Raw genomic sequence first — 18,297 nt, 5'->3', positions numbered from 1 at the left:
TTCTCTATCACCTGCACTGTAATTAAATACCACCTATTTTGCACCTGATCAACTAAACAGGCTGCCGGGCCCTCATCTAGGCTATTTCTGTTCCTTTCTCTTTTCTAGTCACCTAAAAGGTGAGGTGACCGGAAATATGGACGAGTACAAACCTCAGAAAGGCAATCAAAGAGGCAAAAGGCAGTACAGGGACAAAGTGGAGTCATAATTCAACGGCTCAGACACGAGACGCATGTGGCAGGGACTTCAGACAATCACGGTTTATAAAGGGAAAAGCGGCAGCGTTGCTCAGGAGGATTGGGGGATCTCGATCTCTGTAGCCGACGTGAGTAAGACTTTCAAGCATGTTAACTCTCGCAAGGTTGCCGATACACGTGCATCAGAGCCATGACCAACAGGCTTGGAAACAGCTTTTATCACCAGGTTACACACTTTATATAAACCGTGTATTTATATACTTTGATTTGATTTAATAGTGCCTCAAGCTGGACCATTATGCTGCTCGTTGAAATATTTGACTCGATGCTACCCCCTTGCGACTGAAAATCATCATTACAGGTTAAAGAAGAATTCAGTAAACATCCCTAACGTCACTTCCGGTTATTATTTTGACAGCAAAACACTGCAAAATTTTGCAATACTAGTCTCTGATCCCCGTTATATGGGTACTTTAACACCTTTTGTGTTTTATGGTTCACATTTATTAGCTAATTTTACTTGTGTGGCAGAATTTACAATATTCGGAAAGAGATCAGTCTTCTGGTTCTAGCTAGCAAAAAATGAAGGTGAGTAGGGGTGATTATGTTTTTGTTGAAATCGTAAGCTAACGTTAATGCTTTTGAAATGCAAGTCTTTGGTAGCAATCTGTACTGTTCGTATTCAAGATCAAGAAAACAATGATTTTATTGCAATTTTATTGCAGACGTATCACATAATTGTGTCATACACTGAAGAAAATGCACATCGTGTAGCTACGACATCACTAGAGTCCCTCCCCCCTGCATAGCCTACTACAGTGCTAGTAGTGATGCTCTTTCAGTGAAAAACAAAAACCTGTTTGCCACGTATGTAGTGACTTCACTACTGCAGAACATGTTGCTGGTTACTTTGTGTTCATGTTGGTTACAGAAACATGATACACAGTCGCCACTTTGACATGACGCTGCAACAGGATTCCAGCTGCCTCAATTGTCTGGCCAATTATGTGTGTTAGTGTAGGACAGGGTTCTTCAATTCCGGTCCTGGAGGGCCGAAACACCTCTGTTTTTCATCCTCTCCTTCTATGCAGGGGCTAATTCAGACCTGGGACACCAGGTGAGTGCAATTAACTACCAGGTAGAAATAAAAAACAGAAGTGTTTCGGCCCTCCAGGACCGGAATTGAAGAACCCTGGTGTAGGATTATCGTTAGCCTAGCCCTAGAGCCACCTCATCATTCTCTATTCTATTATTTATTCTATTATTTTCTATTCTTATATCAAACATAAAGTCTTCATATTAAGCATTTATTTTAGTTGACTTTCTTATTTATTTAATCCCTGTACTATCAGCATAGACATACTGCATAATCTTTTGGATGTTGTATGAATGATGTCCTCATCTGGACTGGTAAATACAACTATATGATATATAACTGCCCAATATAATGTTCTGTATTCATTTAGTCCCATAGGGCGGCGCACAATTGGCCCAACGTCGTCCGGGTTTGGCCGGTATAGGCCGTCATTGTAAATAAGAATTTGTTCTTAACTGACTTGTCTAGTTAAATAAAGGTAAAATAAAATAAATAGGCCTATGTGGATGCAATTCTCACACTGTCTTGTCCTGTAGGTCCCTAGCGATGAAAATGAGGTGGTGGAGGAAGGCAGTAGCAGCTCAACACCAGTAGACAACTCCAACAACGAGGAAATTCCACCTTATCTACGTGAAGAACCTCCTGAAGGTAGGATCATGGTCTTCTTGTTCATATCCAAGTTTCAGTTTACTTTTGAAATATCTAAAAAGATGATTGTGTGTTTTTGTCTTGGTGAACATTAGAAAAATGGGATATAATTTATATTCAATCTCTGACACTGATGTCTTATAGAGATATACAGTTGAAGTCGGAAATGTACATACACTTAGGTTGGAATCATTAAAACTCGTTTTTCAAACACTCCACAAATGTCTTGTTAACAAACTATAGTTTTGGCAAGTCGGTAAGGACATCTAGGACAATTGTTTACAGACATATTATTTCACTTACAGTGAATTATATCACAATTCCAGTGGGTCAGATGTTTACATACACTAAGTTGACTGTGCCTTTAAACAGCTTGGGAAATTCCAGAAAATTATGTCATGGCTTTAGAAGTTTCTGATAGGCTAATTGACATCATTTGAGTCAATTGGAGGTGTACCTGTGGATGTATTTAATGGCCTACCTACAAACTCAGTGCCTCTTTGCTTGACATCATGGGAAAATCAAAAGAAATCAGCCAAGACCTCAGAAAAAACATTGTAGACCTCCACAAATCTGGTTCATCCTTGGGAGCAATTTCCAAACGCCAGAAGGTACCACGTTCATCTGTACAAACAATAGTACGCAAGTATAAACACCATGAGACCACGCAGCCGTCATACCACTCAGGAAGGAGACGTGTTCTGTCTCCTAGAGATTAACATACTTTGGTGCAAAAAGTGCAAATCAATCCCAGAATAACAGCAAAGGACCTTGTGAAGATGCTGGAGGAAACAGGTACAAAAGTATCTATATCCATAGTAAAACGAGTCCTATATCAACATAACCTGAAAGGCCGCTCAGCAAGGTAGAAGCAACTGCTCCAAAACCGCCTTAAAAATAGCCAGACTACGGTTTGCAGCTGCACATGTGGACAAAGATCGTACTTTTTGGAAAATGTCCTCTGGTCTGATGAAACACAAATAGAACTGTTTGGCCATAATGACCATCGTTATGTTTGGAGGAAAAAGGGGGATGCTTGCTAGCTGAAGAACACCATCCCAACCGTGAAGCACGGGTTGGCAGCATCATGCTGTGGGGGTGCTTTGCTGCAGGAGGGACTGGTGCACTTCACAAAATAGATGGCATCATGAGGAAAGAAAATGATGTGGCTATATTGAAGCAACATCTCAAGACTTCAGTCAGGAAGTTTGGTCGCAAATGGGTCTTCCAAATGGACAATGACCTCAAGCATACTTCCAAAGTTGTGGCAAAATGGCTTAAGGACAACAAAGTCAAGTTATTGGAGTGGCCATCACAAAGCCCTGACCTCAATCCCATAGAAAATCTGTGGGCAGAACTGAAAAAGCATGTGCGAGCAAGGAGGTCTACAAACCTGACTCAGTTACACCAGCTCTGTCAGGAGGAATGGGCCAAAATTCACCCAACTTATTGTGGGAAGCTTGTGGAAGGCTACCCGAAATGTTTGACCCAAGTTAAACAATTTAAAGGCAATTCTACCAAATACTAATTGAGTGTATGTAAACTTCTGACCTACTGGGAATGTGGTGAAATAAATAAAAGCTGAAATAAATCATTCTCTCTACTATTATTCTGACATTTCACATTCTTAAAATAAAGTGGTGATCCTAACTGACCTAAGACAGGAATTGTGAAAAACTGAGTTTAAAATATATTTGGCTAAGGTGTATGTAAACTTCCGACTTCAACTGTAGCTTACATTAGGCATCTCCAACCCTGTTCCTGGAAAGCTACCCTCCTGTAAGTTTTCATTCCAACCCCAGTTGTAACTAACCTGATTCAGCTTATCAACTAGCTAATTGTTAGAATCCGGTGCGCAAGATTAGGGTTGGAGCAAAAACCTACAGTATGGTAGCTTTCCAGGAACAGGGTTGGAGAGCCCTGGCTTACATGAATGAATTTCCACTCTTGAACGGTTGTAACACCAGTTTGTATTTGCTCAGAGAGGGCGTCCATCTGTAGGTTGGAAAGAGTCAAGTCATCAGCTCTGTCATTCAGCCTGTAACTGTGGTCATGGGTATCGATCTGATCATACAGTATCTGATAATGCAGTGTGGCCTGTAGAGGGGTATATAGGCCAACAGAAGGTTTTGATCATCATTTAATGTAAGACAACCTAAAAGCAATAGGTGGCAGTGAAACCATATCCTAAGATCTAGGCTATATCTGTGATGTGTGGTGCTTATTATACAGGCTACAAGTTTAAGGTTATTAGTCATTACTTCACATTTCAAATTTACCCCCTAATTCAACCAATTTTTCTGCACTAGAATCATGTATTCCAATGTGCACAGCATGGGGTATTTAAACCGAGGTCTGCTGTTAAGATGAAGACAGTCATACATCTGGCTTTCACACTGATGCCTTCCACACGCTCACCCTGACACATTGCATTCATCATATCTAGCCAAAATGTGCCTATCAATATCAAACTTCAATGGAAAGAAATGTGGGCCTTATTCACCTCAGAGGTGAAAAGTGTATTGGTCCTAGTCCCATGTGCAAAAAAAGCATGTATCTGTCAGTACATTTTAGGAAACATAAAATGGAATATGAATATGAACTCTGCCTTCATCTTCTTTTTGAGAAAAGTATTTTTATGCCTCTCTTTTTTATGGAATTTATAGACACTACAAAACAACTAGGTTATGTTAATTCTCTCCCTGGTAAAGAAAACATCACTATTTTTGGCCATGGACTGGAAATAGCTGATCCTCTGTAGCTCAGCTGGTAGAGCACGGCGTTTGTAACGCCAAGGTAGTGGGTTCGATCCCCGGGACCACCCATACACAAAAATGTATGCACGCATGACTGTAAGTCGCTTTGGATAAAAGCGTCTGCTAAATGGCATATTATTTTATTATTTACATTTACATTTACATTTTAGTCATTTAGCAGACGCTCTTATCCAGAGCGACTTACAGGAGCAATTAGGGTTAAGTGCCTTGCTCAAGGGCACATTTACGTCATTTAGCAGACGCTCTTATCCAGAGCGACTCACCAATTGGTGCGTTCACCCTATAGCCAGTGGGATAATCACTTTACAATTATTATTTTTTTGGGGGGTAGAAGGATTACTTTATCCTATCCCAGGTATTCCTTAAAGAGGTGGGGTTTCAAATGTCTCCGGAAGGTGGTGAGTGACTCCGCTGTCCTGGCGTCGTGAGGGAGCTTGTTCCACCATTGGGGTGCCAGAGCAGCGAACAGTTTTGACTGGGCTGAGCGGGAACTATGCTTCCGCAGAGGAAGGGAGCCAGCAGGCCAGAGGTGGATGAACGCAATGCCCTCGTTTGGGTGTAGGGACTGATCAGAGCCCGAAGGTACAGAGGTGCCGTTCCCCTCACTGCTCCATAGGCAAGCACCATGGTCTTGTAGCGGATGCGAGCTTCAACTGGAAGCCAGTGGAGTGTGCGGAGGAGGGGGTGACGTGAGAGAACTTGGGAAGGTTGAACACCAGACGGGCTGCGGCATTCTGGATGAGTTGTAGGGGTTTAATGGCACAGGCAGGGAGGCCAGCCAACAGCGAGTTGCAGTAGTCCAGACGGGAGATGACAAGTGCCTGGATTAGGACCTGTGCCGCTTCCTGTGTAAGGCAGGGTCGTACTCTCCGAATGTTGTAGAGCATGAACCTGCAGGAGAGGGTCACCGCCTTGATGTTGGCGGAGAAGCGACAGGGTGTTGTCCAGGGTCACGCCTAGGCTCTTCGCACTCTGGGAGGAGGACACAGCGGAGTTGTCAACCGTGATGGCGAGATCATGGAACGGGCAGTCCTTCCCCGGGAGGAAGAGCAGCTCCGTCTTGCCAGGGTTCAGCTTGAGGTGGTGATCCGTCATCCATACTGATATGTCTGCCAGACATGCAGAGATGCGATTCGCCACCTGGTTATCAGAAGGGGAAAGGAGAAGATTAGTTGTGTATCGTCAGCGTAGCAATGATAGGAGAGGCCATGTGAGGATATGACAGAGCCAAGTGACTTGGTGTATAGGGAGAAAAGGAGAGCCCTAGAACTGAGCCCTGGGGGACACCAGTGGTGAGAGCACGTGGTGCGGAGACAGCTTCTCGCCACGCCACTTGGTAGGAGCGACCGGTCAGGTAGGACGCAATCCAGGAGTGAGCCGCGCCGGAGATGCCCAGCTCGGAGAGGGTGGAGAGGAGGATCTGATGGTTCACAGTATCAAAGGCAGCAGACAGGTCTAGAAGGACAAGAGCAGAGGAGAGAGAGTTAGCTTTGGCAGTGCGGAGAGCCTCCGTGACACAGAGAAGAGCAGTCTCAGTTGAATGACCAGTCCTGAAACCTGACTGGTTTGGATCAAGAAGGTCATTCTGAGAGAGATAGCAAGAGAGTTGGCTAAAGACGGCACGCTCAATAGTTTTGGAAAGAAAAGAAAGAAGGGATACTGGTCTGTAGTTGTTGACATCAGTGTGATCGAGTGTTGGTTTTTTTGAGAAGGGGGAGCAACTCTCGCTCTCTTGAAGACGGAAGGGACATGGCCAGCGGTCAAGGATGAGTTGATCAGCGAGGTGAGGTAGGGGAGAAGGTCACCGGAGATGGTCTGGAGAAGAGAGGAGGGGATGGGGTCAAGCGGGCAGGTTGTTGGGCGGCCTGCAGTCACAAGTCGCAGGATTTTATCTGAGAGAGAGAGGGAGAAAGAAGTCAAAGCATAGGGTAGGGCAGTGTGAGTAGGACCAGCAGTGTCATTAGACTTAACAAACGAGGATCGAATGTCGTCAACCTTCTTTTCAAAGTGGTTGACGAAGTCATCCACAGAGAGAGAGGGGGGGCTGGGGGGGAGGATTCAGGAGGGAGGAAAATGTGGCAAAGAGCTTCCTAGGGTTAGAGGCAGATGCTTGGAATTTAGAGTGGTAGAAAGTGGCCTTAGCAGCAGAAACAGATGAAGAAAATGTAGAGAGGAGGGAGTGAAAAGATGCCAGGTCGGCAGGGAGTTTAGTTTTCTTCCATTTCCGCTCCGCTGCCCGGAGCTCTGTTCTGTGAGCTCGCAATGAGTCATCAAGCCACGGAGCTGGAGGGGAGGACCGAGGCCGGCCGGGGAGGATAGGGGACACAGAGAGTCAAAGGATGCAGAAAGGGAGGAGAGGAGGGTTGAGGAGGCAGAATCAGGAGATTGGAGGGAGAAGGATTGAGCAGAGGGAAGAGATGATAGGATGGAAGAGGAGAGAGTAGTGGGAGAGAGAGAGCGATATATTATAGCTGCAATCTGACTCACCAAAGCAATTACTACGGCATATTTGGAACAATATGTTGCCATAATTTACAGAGGCATTGCCAGAATGGGAGGCTATTATACAGTGCATTCGGAAAGTATTCCGACCCCTTGACTTTTTCCACATTTTGTTACATTATAGCCTTATTCTGAAATTGATCAAATTATTTTTTTCCCTTATCAATCTACACACAATACCCCATAATGTCAAAGTAAAAACAGAGTTTTAGAAATGTGTGCACATTTATTAAAAATAAAAACAGAAATACCTTATTTACATAAGTATTCAGAACCTTTGCTACGAGACTCAAAATTGAGCTCAGGTGCAATCTGTTTCCATTGATCATCCTTGAGATGTTTCTACAACTTGATTGGTAAATTCAATTGATTGGACATGATTTGGGAAGGCACACACCTGTCTATATAAGGTCCCAAAGTTGACAGTGCATGTACAAAGGAATTGTCTGTAGAGCTCCGAGACAGGATTGTGTCGAGGCACAGATCTGGGGAAGGATACCAAAAAATGTCTGCAGCATTGAAGGTCCCCAAGAACACAGTGGCCTCCATCATTCTTAAAAGGAAGAAGTTTCGAACCACCAAGACTCTTCCTAGAGCTGGCCACCCAGCCAAACTGAGCAATCGGGGGAGAAGGGCCTTGGTCAGGGAGGTTACCAAGAACCTGATGGTCACTCTGACAGACTTCCAGAGTTCCGCTGTGGAGATGGGAGAACCGTACAGAAGGACAACCATCTCTGCAGCACTCCACCAATCAGGCCTTTATGGTAGAGTGGCCAGACGGAAGCCACTCCTCAGTAAAAGACACATGTCAGACTGCTTAGAGTTTGCCAAAAGGCACGTAAAGACTCTCAGACCATGAGAAACAAGATTCTCTGGTCTAATGAAACCAAGATTGAACTCTTTGGCTTGAATGCCAAGCGTCATGTCTGGAGGAAGCCTGGCACCATCCCTACGGTGAAGCATGGTGGTGACAGCAGCATCATGCTGTGGGGATGTTTTTCAGCGGCAGGGACTGGGAGAATAGTCATGATCGAGGGAAAGATGGCTGGAGCAAAGTACAGAGAGATCCTTAATGAAAACCTGCTCCAGAGCGCTCAGAACCTCAGACTGGGGAGAAGGTTCACCTTCCCACAGGACAACGACCCTAAGCACACAGCCAACACAACACAGGAGTGTCTTCGGGACAAGTCTCTGAATGTCCATGAATGGCCCAGCCAGAGCCCGGACTTGAAGCCGATCAGCCATCTATGGAGAGACCTGAAAATAGCTGTACAGCGACGCTCCCTATCCAACCCCTATCCAACCTGCAAAGAAGAACGGGATAATCTCCCCAAATACAGGTGTGCCAAGCTTGTAGCCAAGAAGACTTGAGGCTGTAATCGCTTCTAAAGGTGCTTCAACAAAGTACTGAGTAAAGGGTCTGAATACTTACAGTACCAGCCAAAGCTTTGGACACACCTACTCATTCAAGGGTTTTAATTTTCTACATTGTAGAATAATAGTGAAGACATCAAAACTATGAAAAACACTCCATCACTCTCCTTCTTGGTCAAATAGCCCTTACACAGCCTGGTGGGTGTTGGGTCATTGTCCTGTTGAAAAACAAATGATTGTCCCAGTAAGCCCAAACCAGATGGGATGGCGTATCGCTGCAGAATGCTGTGGTAGCCATGCTGGTTAAGTGTGAATTGAATTCTAAATAAATCACAGACAGTGTCACCAGCAAAACACCCCCTCCACCGTGCTGCGGAGATCATCCGTTCACCTACACTGCGTCTCACAAAGACACAGTGGTTGGAACCAAAAATCTCCAATTTGGACTCCAGACCAAAGGACAGATTTCCACCAATCTAATGTCCATTGCTCGTGTTTCTTGGCCCAAGCAAGTCTCTTCTTCTTATTGGTGTCCTTTAGTAGTGGCTTTTATTTCAGCAAATCGACCATGAAGGCCTGATTCACGTAGTCTCCTCTGAACAGTTGATGTTTGAAATGTGTCTGTTACTTGAACTCTGTAAAGGACTTATTTGGGCTGCAATTTTTGAGGCTGGTAAAAAAAAAAAAAATGGTAGTTACAGTCTTGTCCCATCGCTGCCCGTACGAACTCGGGAGAGGCGAAGGTCGAGAGCCGTGCGTCCTCCGAAACACAACCCAACCGAGCCGCACTGCTTCTTGACACAATGCCCGCTTAACCCGGAAGGCAACCGCACCAATGTGTCGGAGGAAACACCGTACAACTGGCGACCGTGTCAGCGTGCATGTGCCCGGCCCGCCACAGGAGTCACTAGTGCGCGATGGTACAAGAACATCCCTGCCGGCCAAACCCTCCCCTAACCTGGACGACGCTGGGCCAATTGTGCGGCGCCCATGGGTCTCCCGGTCGTGGCTGGCTGCAACAGAGCCTGGACTCAAACCAGGATCTCTAGTGGCACAGCTAGCACTGCGATGCAGTGCCTTAGACCACTGCTCCACTCGGGAGGCCCTGAGGCTGGTAACTCTAATGAACTTATCCTCTGCAGCAGAGGTAACTCTGGGTCTTCATTTCCTGTGGCGGTCCTCATGAGAGCCAGTTTCATCATAGCGCTTGATGGTTTTTGCGATGGTTCTTCACATCTTCCAGATTGACTGACCTTCATGTCTTAAAGTAATGATGGACTGTCGTTTCTCTTTGCTTATTTGAGCTGTTCTTGACATAATATGGACTTGGTCTTTGACCATATAGGTCTATCTTCTGCACCCCCAAACTTGTCACAACACAACTGATTGGCTCAAACGCATTAAGAAGGAAATAAATTCCACAAATTAACTTTTAACAAGGCACACCTGTTAATTGAGATGCATTCCAGGTGACTACCTCATGAATCTGGTTGAGAGAATGCCAATAGAATCAAAGCTATCATAAAGGCAAAGGGTGGCTACTTTGAAGAATCTCAAATATAAAATATACACTACCGTTCAAAAGTTTGTTTTCACTTAGAAATGTCTTTTTTTTTTTTGTCCATTAAAATACCATCAAATTGATCAGAAATACAGTGTAGACATTGTTAATGTTGTAAATGGCTATTGTAGCTGGAAACGGCTGATTTTTAATGGAATATCTACATAGACGTACAGAGGCCCATTATCAGCAACCAATCAGTCCTGTGTTCCAATGGCACGTTGTGTTTGCTAATCCAAGATTATCATTTTAAAAGGCTAATTAATCATTAGAAAACCCTTTTGCAATTATGTAAGCACAGCTGAAAACTGTTGTGCTGATTAAAGAAGCAATAAAACTGGCCTTCTTGAGACTAGTTGAGTATCTGGAGCATCGGCAATTGTGGGTTCGATTACAGGCTCAAAATGGCCAGAAACAAATAACTTTCTTCTGAAACTCGTCAGTCTATTATTGTTCTGATAAATTAAGGCTATTCCATGCGAGAAATTGCCAAGAAACTGAAGATCTCGTACAATGCTGTGTACTACTCCCTTCACAGGAACAGAATATTATTAAGTGTTTTCTACATCCTATCAATTTCAGTGCTTCACAATCTCCCAGCAGGGAGTCATGTATCACTCATCGTTCAGTCTGCAAGAGTTTAAATTAATATTCATTTCAAGTTCTTTTCCACTGTAATTTTAGAAAAAGCCTGTGAGGTACATGTAAGTCTTTCTTGGAGGAAAGGGACTTAAAGTGATTTTCTACTTTACCAGTTTTCCATTCTACCCTGCTGCAGTTGAGAGCCAGTCTAAGACCCGTTACAAATCTGTATTCTCTGGACCCAAACAAACAGGATTAAAACAGAAAATGCCCAACAGGATATGCTGTGCCATGTTAAAACACAATCAGAAGCAGTCAGTGTAAACAGAGTAGGCCTGCCCTAAAAACCCATCTGTGGTATGGGGCGGCAGGTAGCCTAGCGGTTAAGAGCATTAGGCCAGCAACCAAAAAGTCACTGGTTCGAATCCCTGAGCAGGCAAGATGGGAAAAATCTACTGTTCTGCCCTTGAGCAAGGCAGTTAAACCCCAACAACAACTGTTCCCCGGGTGCCGATGACGTGGATGTTGATTAAGGCAGCCCCCCGCACCTCTCTGATTCAGAGGGGTTGGGTTAAATGCGGAATAAATATTTTGGTTGAATGCATTCAGTTGTGCAATTGACTAGGTATAGTGCCACCTTCCTTTCAATTATATATTTTCAGTCATAGACAGGCCTAGGCTATACATTAGGCTTGATTATTTACAGTGGGTGCCATTATAATGCATACCAGATTGAATAGGCCTATTTTATTTTTATTTTTTTGTGAACAATAACTATGTCAGGCATGAAATTAATCATATTGGCCAATTTATATAGTTCACTACAGCTCAATATATTGTGGAATGTGAAGTTAGTAGATGTACATTTGAAGTTTTTCTACAGTATGAGTACTCTACTCATTGGAAATCAGTCATCAATTATTTACAAAGCAACTTGAGTCAGTCATTCTCATGATTGACAGTCACACATTCTCAGTAGAAACCACTACAACACAACCTGCAGATCAGAACAGCCAAAACCGCAGTGCTTGTTTGTTTCTTGTCATAACCTTTTACCAAAGTTGCTCCTGAAGGGTATCGGCTAGAATTCCATCTGTTACGAGTTATTAATAGGCCCAAATTAAGTTTTATCGACTTTTTGACCCTGTTTCTCCTGTCCTGTTTGCTGGTGCAGTGTAGGCTGCTCCATCATGCTGACAGATCCAGTGCACATCAGGGGAGGATGGTGATGTGCTGTGTAACTGTGATGGATGGACTGTCACACAGCTGAGCTCTCAGCAACACTGTGTGTGTGTGTGTGTGTGTGTGTGTGTGTGTGTACTACTCCCCCAAAGTCCTATCCCAACAGCCTGTCCACCTGTGTCTCTGCTTCGCTTCTGATTAGTAGGAGAACACCTCCAAGCTCCAGCCTTCTGTATGACTCACACCCAGGCATCACTGATTCACAGCCTTGATTTTATCTCAGTAATACTGTAGCACTGGTATAGGCAATATTCATGCGGCTCTGGAAGGTTATACCGTGACAATCAGGGTGCTTTAAATAAGGGTTTGATGCTTGCTATGATTATCATCAGTATGTTTTTATTGTTGAGCCATTAAAGTTTTCATAATAATATAATCAAGCGGAAGGTTATCACTTTGTCTTGTAATGGAGGGGCTAGGGGCTATGGGCTATGTTGTTGTTGTTCATACTTTACAGCCTTCAGGCTGCTGTGAGCGTATCCATCTCCAACACAGGAGGAGTCAGGGGGAAGACTCTTCTGTGTTTAATGAGCAGGACACACACACACACACTCACACTCACACACACACACTCACACACTCAAAGCAAACATAGAGTGCACAGACAGATTATATCAGTTCCTAAGGCTATACTCCATAGATAGACCCTGTCTGTTATTATCAAATCCTGTGATTGTGTGAAAGTTCTGTGTGGATGCCATCTGGAACTGTCTCCATCCACAATGTGGCTGGATCCAAAATGGCACCCATATTCCCTACACTAGACTGTATTTACATTTACATTTTAGTCATTTAGCAGACGCTCTTATCCAGAGCGACTTACAGTTAGTGAGTGCATACATTTTTCATACTGGCCTCCCGTGGGAAACGAACCCACAACCCTGGTGTTGCAAGCGCCATGCTCTACCAACTGAGCTACAGGGGATCTGTATATAGATGTCCATGTATCTAGGGTTCTGGTCAAATACAATGCACGACATAGGGAATAGGTTGCCATTTCAGATTTGCCCGTGTCTTCCTACTCCCAGGAAGACCTCACTTCCAATTTGTGTCACCTCGATGTGTTGTCAGCTCACTGGAAATGGTTATCTGGCCATAAAATGCTGAAGTGTCATACTGTTGGATGAGGAGAAAGTTCCTCAGTCCATCACAGTCCATCACTCACGATCAACATCTCTCGTCTGACTGGTAGTTGGATTTACCGACTGGCCTGAGTAGTGTTGCACTGTATACCTGAACCACGGGAATATCACGGTACCAACATTTTAGAATACCGTAGTACCGTTTTATATGATACTACTGACTTTTTCAGCCCTACCGATCTAAAGAACCTGCTAGCACCTGTTATAAAACGTATGACTTATGAAGTCAGTTTTGTTTATAAATTCAGTTGAATTTCAGCAACAGCCACTAGTGTCTTGTATGCGTAGGTCCAATAATATCCGCTTCACTTTCATGCACATATCACGTGTGGCAGCCTGTTATCAGCCAGCCGCTTCCCCTAGCCCTCAAAGCTAATTTATGCATGATCTGGAAATGTGGTTGGAGGCTCCGTATGGAGGGTGTGAGGTGGGGGCGGGAAGTCTTGTATAAACACAAACTCACTTCCTTGACAACTTCCTTCACAACAGCTCTACTCAACAGCTCTGCACTGCTCCGGGAAGCGCAATAAGTATTAATGCCCTGACTTCTGCAGAGGTCGGATTGACCATGCAGCGCCTTTCACTCACCTGCTTCTCTCCGTCTGTTCTTCATGCGCATCTATTCCTCCGTCAGTTAAAAAAATATATATAATTTAGCAGTGATGGCGAGCGGGGATGCAGACCCAGATGAGTCTTCGGTTGTTAGATTTGTACATTTGTTACGTTGGAGCAGCGTGCAAAGCGAGCAATGTTGATACATTGTTTCATTTCATCGCCTGTTATAACCAAGAGCACAGACCAGTCTGAGTAGACTTTTCAAATGCACTGTCATGCAGCCTCTGAGTGTCAGAGAGGGAAAATGGCATGCTTGCAGCTTTACAGCAAAGAAAACGGCTTGTCTCTAGCCGAAACGGTAAAAATAAATATGACCCATATTACCAGAGATACCTTTTTTTCTTTCTATCAGGATTCACACGCATTTTATATAATTTCACAAACCATGTCGTGGGCCGTTTTAAACTAATCCCGGCCCACTAATTATTGGTTTGATAACAAACAACGTTGTTCAGTCATGTTACCTAGCTAGCTAACCACCTGGTAACTTGACAGTAGGTTTAAGCAAATTAGATGTGCTTCAAAGGTAGGATTCGTATAGGCATAACTATATCAAAAATCGATCTCATTCTGGTGCTCCTTACGTTCTGTTTGGTGCCTAACGTTTTTAAAGTTGGGAGCAGTGTGTGTCTTTGTGGGAGATAGAGAGTGGTGTGTGTGTATGTTTACGAGAGTGAAGGAGACTGAGAGAGAGTGTGAGAAAGGGAAGGAGAGTGTGTGTGTCTGTGTTACCTGAAGAGTAAAGAAGGATTCATTAAGTGTGTTCCCCTTACTGACACAATGACATGCAGAACATTATGCATTTATATTCCTTCCTCCAATTCCTCCAGACAAATCACAGGTATACCTTTGCAAATATGAGCAAATCAGCCATTATATGCAGTATTATATTATACACTGAACAGTGTTATATTAAATGTGTTGTATTGAGTAGAAGTGTGAATTTCAGTGACAGGTTTTTGGAGAACGTTTAGAAAAAACGTGAACAAGCGTCCGGGGGATGGGCCGGACAGGATGCTAGGCCACTGATTTCTTTCCACTGTGGTATCGCGATACTACTCGGTATCGTGACACTTGGCCTGGTATCATATCATTTGTAAAATGTTGGTATCGTGTGACAACACTATATCAAAGCTTAGGGAAGAGGACCCAAGGCATGCATGCACGCACACACACTCAGTGGTCAGCATTCTGTTTGGACATCTGTCCTATAACAATATCACTTGTCTCACCCATTCAAGTATGGAACACACCATTGGCATACAAGCGTGGCTTACATTAACATTTGTGAATATAGACAGTATTACAGCCAGGTCACCCGTGATACAAGTCAGTATTTGAAGTCCATCCATGTCTGAGGACATTGGGAGATGACGGGGAAGCAGTGATCGCTGTTACCTTCAAGTAGGTTTCTGTTTTGCTCAGGTGTTGTGGACAGGGCGTAAGCATCTGCCTCGGATTCCAAAGGTTGCAAGTTTGAATCCAGCGATAGAAAGTAGTTTTTGAGATTTTAGGTTTAAGCCTATGCCAAACCGTAACCCTTACCTTAATCATCCGGAGTTAATGCCTCAACTTAAGCGTAAATACTTTGAAATGTGATGTTTGCAACAACTTAGAAATTTGACGTTTGAGAAACATGGATGCGAGAGCTAGTTGAGTATTATCCCAGGGAGGGAACAAATAGAACGCAACTGTATCATGGTTTATCATCCAGAAATACCCATGAGGGTGTTGTGGGGGTGCATGCTACGCCACTGCTTATAACAATAAGTTAACGATCTAAGATGTGCCAAATAAATTATGTCCAGCTCAGGACTCCAGTTATGCATTTGGTTTGCTAACTTGCTAGCTAAGTGGCTAGATGGTAAAATCAAGCTTATTTTTTACAGCAGAGATAATCAATCCCCTCCCTGGATCAAGATCCCTGTTGCCTAAATTGTTTTGTGCATCAAAATAAATAGTGCCTCTTGTGTGCACTTCCAGTAATACATTTACATTTTAGTCATTTAGCAGACGCTCGTGAGTGCATACATTTTTATTTTTTATACTGGAATCGAACCCACAACCCTGGCGTTGCAAATGCCATGCTCTACCAACTGAGCTACGGTATAAAAATCTGGATACCCCCCCAGCCCTAATTTGTATTCCATTTGGCTGCAAAGAGGTATTTTTATTGAAGACATTTCCTGAATGATTTTTCATATCTCTGTGTTGCTGTTAACTAAATCCTCCTCTGGGAAGCTTGTCAGATGCTACATGCTTTTAGGAGCAAGCGAGACATTTGAACAAAATGATGAAAACAACATTTGCTCTAGGAGAGAGAAAAATAGAGATAGAAAGAGGGAGAGAGGATGAAATGTCTACAATTTCGATTAAAGGCCCAGTGCAGTCAAAAATCTTTTTTTTCTGCGTTTTATATCATATTGTACAACAGCTGATGAAACCAACACTATAAAAGTGTGAAAACATTTGATCAGTGTTATTTCCTGATAGTTGTTGGTTGAAAATACAATCTACACAGGACCTTCTAATCATCAGGTTTGCATGGGCGATAGTTTCGGCTTTCCATGGTGACATCACCATGCAGCAAATTGGTTGATAGACCAATAAGAAAGAGTTCCAAACCTCTCTGCCAATAACAGCTTGTTTTCAGTTTTCCCCTCCCCACTCAGACCACTCCTAGACAGTCCTAGCAAAAAACTATTTTTGCCAATGTTAATGGAAATCTATTATAGTATAACAGTACTTAATTGTTACAGAGAAATGATTTGATATTGATATAAAAACTACTGCATTGGGCCTTTAAGAAAAGCAAGCTGTTTGTGTTGAAGTTTGTGTTGTGGATGTTCACATCCAATTATTTTCCACACCGTGTTATATTCTCTTATCAGCTCCTTTCTGTCAGAAGGCATACATTGATAATGTGGTGGGGCTGACAGGTTGTGAGAAGAACTCTCCTTCCTCACTGCTGCTGTGTTCCATTGACTGACAGTCTCTCTATAGCACACTTTCTGTAAGAACAACGACATTCAGCAAGGCGCCAAGCCTGCCATCTGTACTGGCAATTTATGACACGTCATTACTTTATTGGCCCATCTCTCTTTCCTTTCTCTCTCTCTCTCTCTCTCTCTCTCTCTCTCTCTCTCTCTCTCTCTCTCTCTCTCTCTTTCTGTCTCTTTCTCTCTCCTGTCTCTTCTGTCTCTTTCTCTCTCCCTGACACCTACAGTATATAGCCTACCTTTTGTGGTGTAAGGAATCAGGGAGCGCATGATAAAGAATCATGTCCGAAAGAGAAGGGGTTAATCTAGCCACATTTAGAGGTCATATTTCCCTCTGTTTCTGCTCTACCACCATTTTTGGTCATGCTACGAGCAGCTGTGAGTGTCCCATGTGTTGGGTGGAGAAATAGCCTATACTGTCTAGTACCCACAGTGGTGGGAAAGGAGGACAGAGGCCACTGTGACTTAGCATGCGTTGTTATGTGGAGGTGTACGGCAGCAGAGAGAAATGGGGAGTGTGTATTTAGCCAAGCTCCTCTGTCTGGTCCTAAACTGGCTCAGCTACTCATATTTCTAGTGTAAGTCACATTTCTTGTCTGCCCCAGGTGCCTGGATATCGAATAAATAAATCAATGGTTTCAGAGGAAAATGTTTGGCCCTCTTTGGTTTTCAGGGACACAAGGGGATGCTAGCCATCAGAGGTGGTACAAACATTACCACCAACCAACCTGTTAGAAGTTACTGTTCTGTAGTTCACAATGCCTTCACTTTTAAATACTGCTGTTGTATCTCCTGCCATATCACAAGGACAACCGTTGTAGGTGAGATGATAGCCTTGGCTGAGATGAGAGCAGAGTACTGCTTTCACTTTGGTCCTTTTTTTTGTTTCCAGGGACACAAGGGATTGGTCAGGGAGACATGCTACAAACATGATAATCTACTAGCCTGTCAAAAAACCTTCACTTTTCAACACTGCCTGTATCTTCTGTTCTGCCATATGGCTGTACCACAAGTAGATACAGTAGGTTAGAGAACCTTGGCTCAGATGAGAGCATAGCTTACACGGTAAGCTTCCATATCTCCAAGCCAACACCACATGCCTATGTGTGTGGAATTATTGAAAATGATCTTTAACCTCTGACCTCTCACCTTTCCATTAACCTCCAGGTGTAACTTCATGCATTATGCAGTTTAGTGCACAAAGTGATCATAGACAAGAAACATAATATTGTACATAGTAAAAATAGAAAAGAAACGACATCTTAACATGTCGACTAGTTTATATTTCTGCATTTGTTGAAAACAATTCAGTGGGCTTCATTTTCAGTCAACTAGACTAGATGTCGATCGGTAGTACTTTCCTTTTTTACATATATATATTTTCTTTGCATTTTAGTCATTTTGTAGACACTCTTATCCAGCGCGTCCAAGGGGTTAAGTGCTTTGCTCAAGGGCACATCGACAGATTGTTTACCTTGTCGGCTCGGGGATTCAAACCAGCAACCTTTTAGTTACTTGCCCAATGCTCTTAACCACTAGGCTACCTGACGCCTTTTTCTTGC

The 18,297-nt window shown here is 43.5% G+C and overlaps 1 protein-coding gene across 1 annotated transcript in view; it reads left to right on the top strand.

Annotated features, from left to right (window-relative positions):
* Positions 1-611: 611 nt before the first annotated feature.
* Positions 612-18,297, top strand: part of LOC121577369 (transmembrane protein 263-B) — a 43,932-nt gene continuing 26,246 nt past the window's right edge. The window contains exons 1-2 of the mRNA XM_041891129.1: positions 612-785; positions 1,830-1,941. Coding sequence (XP_041747063.1) covers positions 780-785; positions 1,830-1,941 — 118 coding nt within the window. The 5' untranslated portion in view covers positions 612-779. The remainder of the gene's footprint in view (positions 786-1,829; positions 1,942-18,297) is intronic.

The sequence above is a fragment of the Coregonus clupeaformis genome, chromosome 11 (genome assembly GCF_020615455.1).
Source record: "Coregonus clupeaformis isolate EN_2021a chromosome 11, ASM2061545v1, whole genome shotgun sequence".
Lineage (NCBI taxonomy): Eukaryota > Metazoa > Chordata > Actinopteri > Salmoniformes > Salmonidae > Coregonus > Coregonus clupeaformis.
Note: the sequence above shows the minus strand (reverse complement) of the source record. Positions and strands in the feature narration are given on the sequence as shown.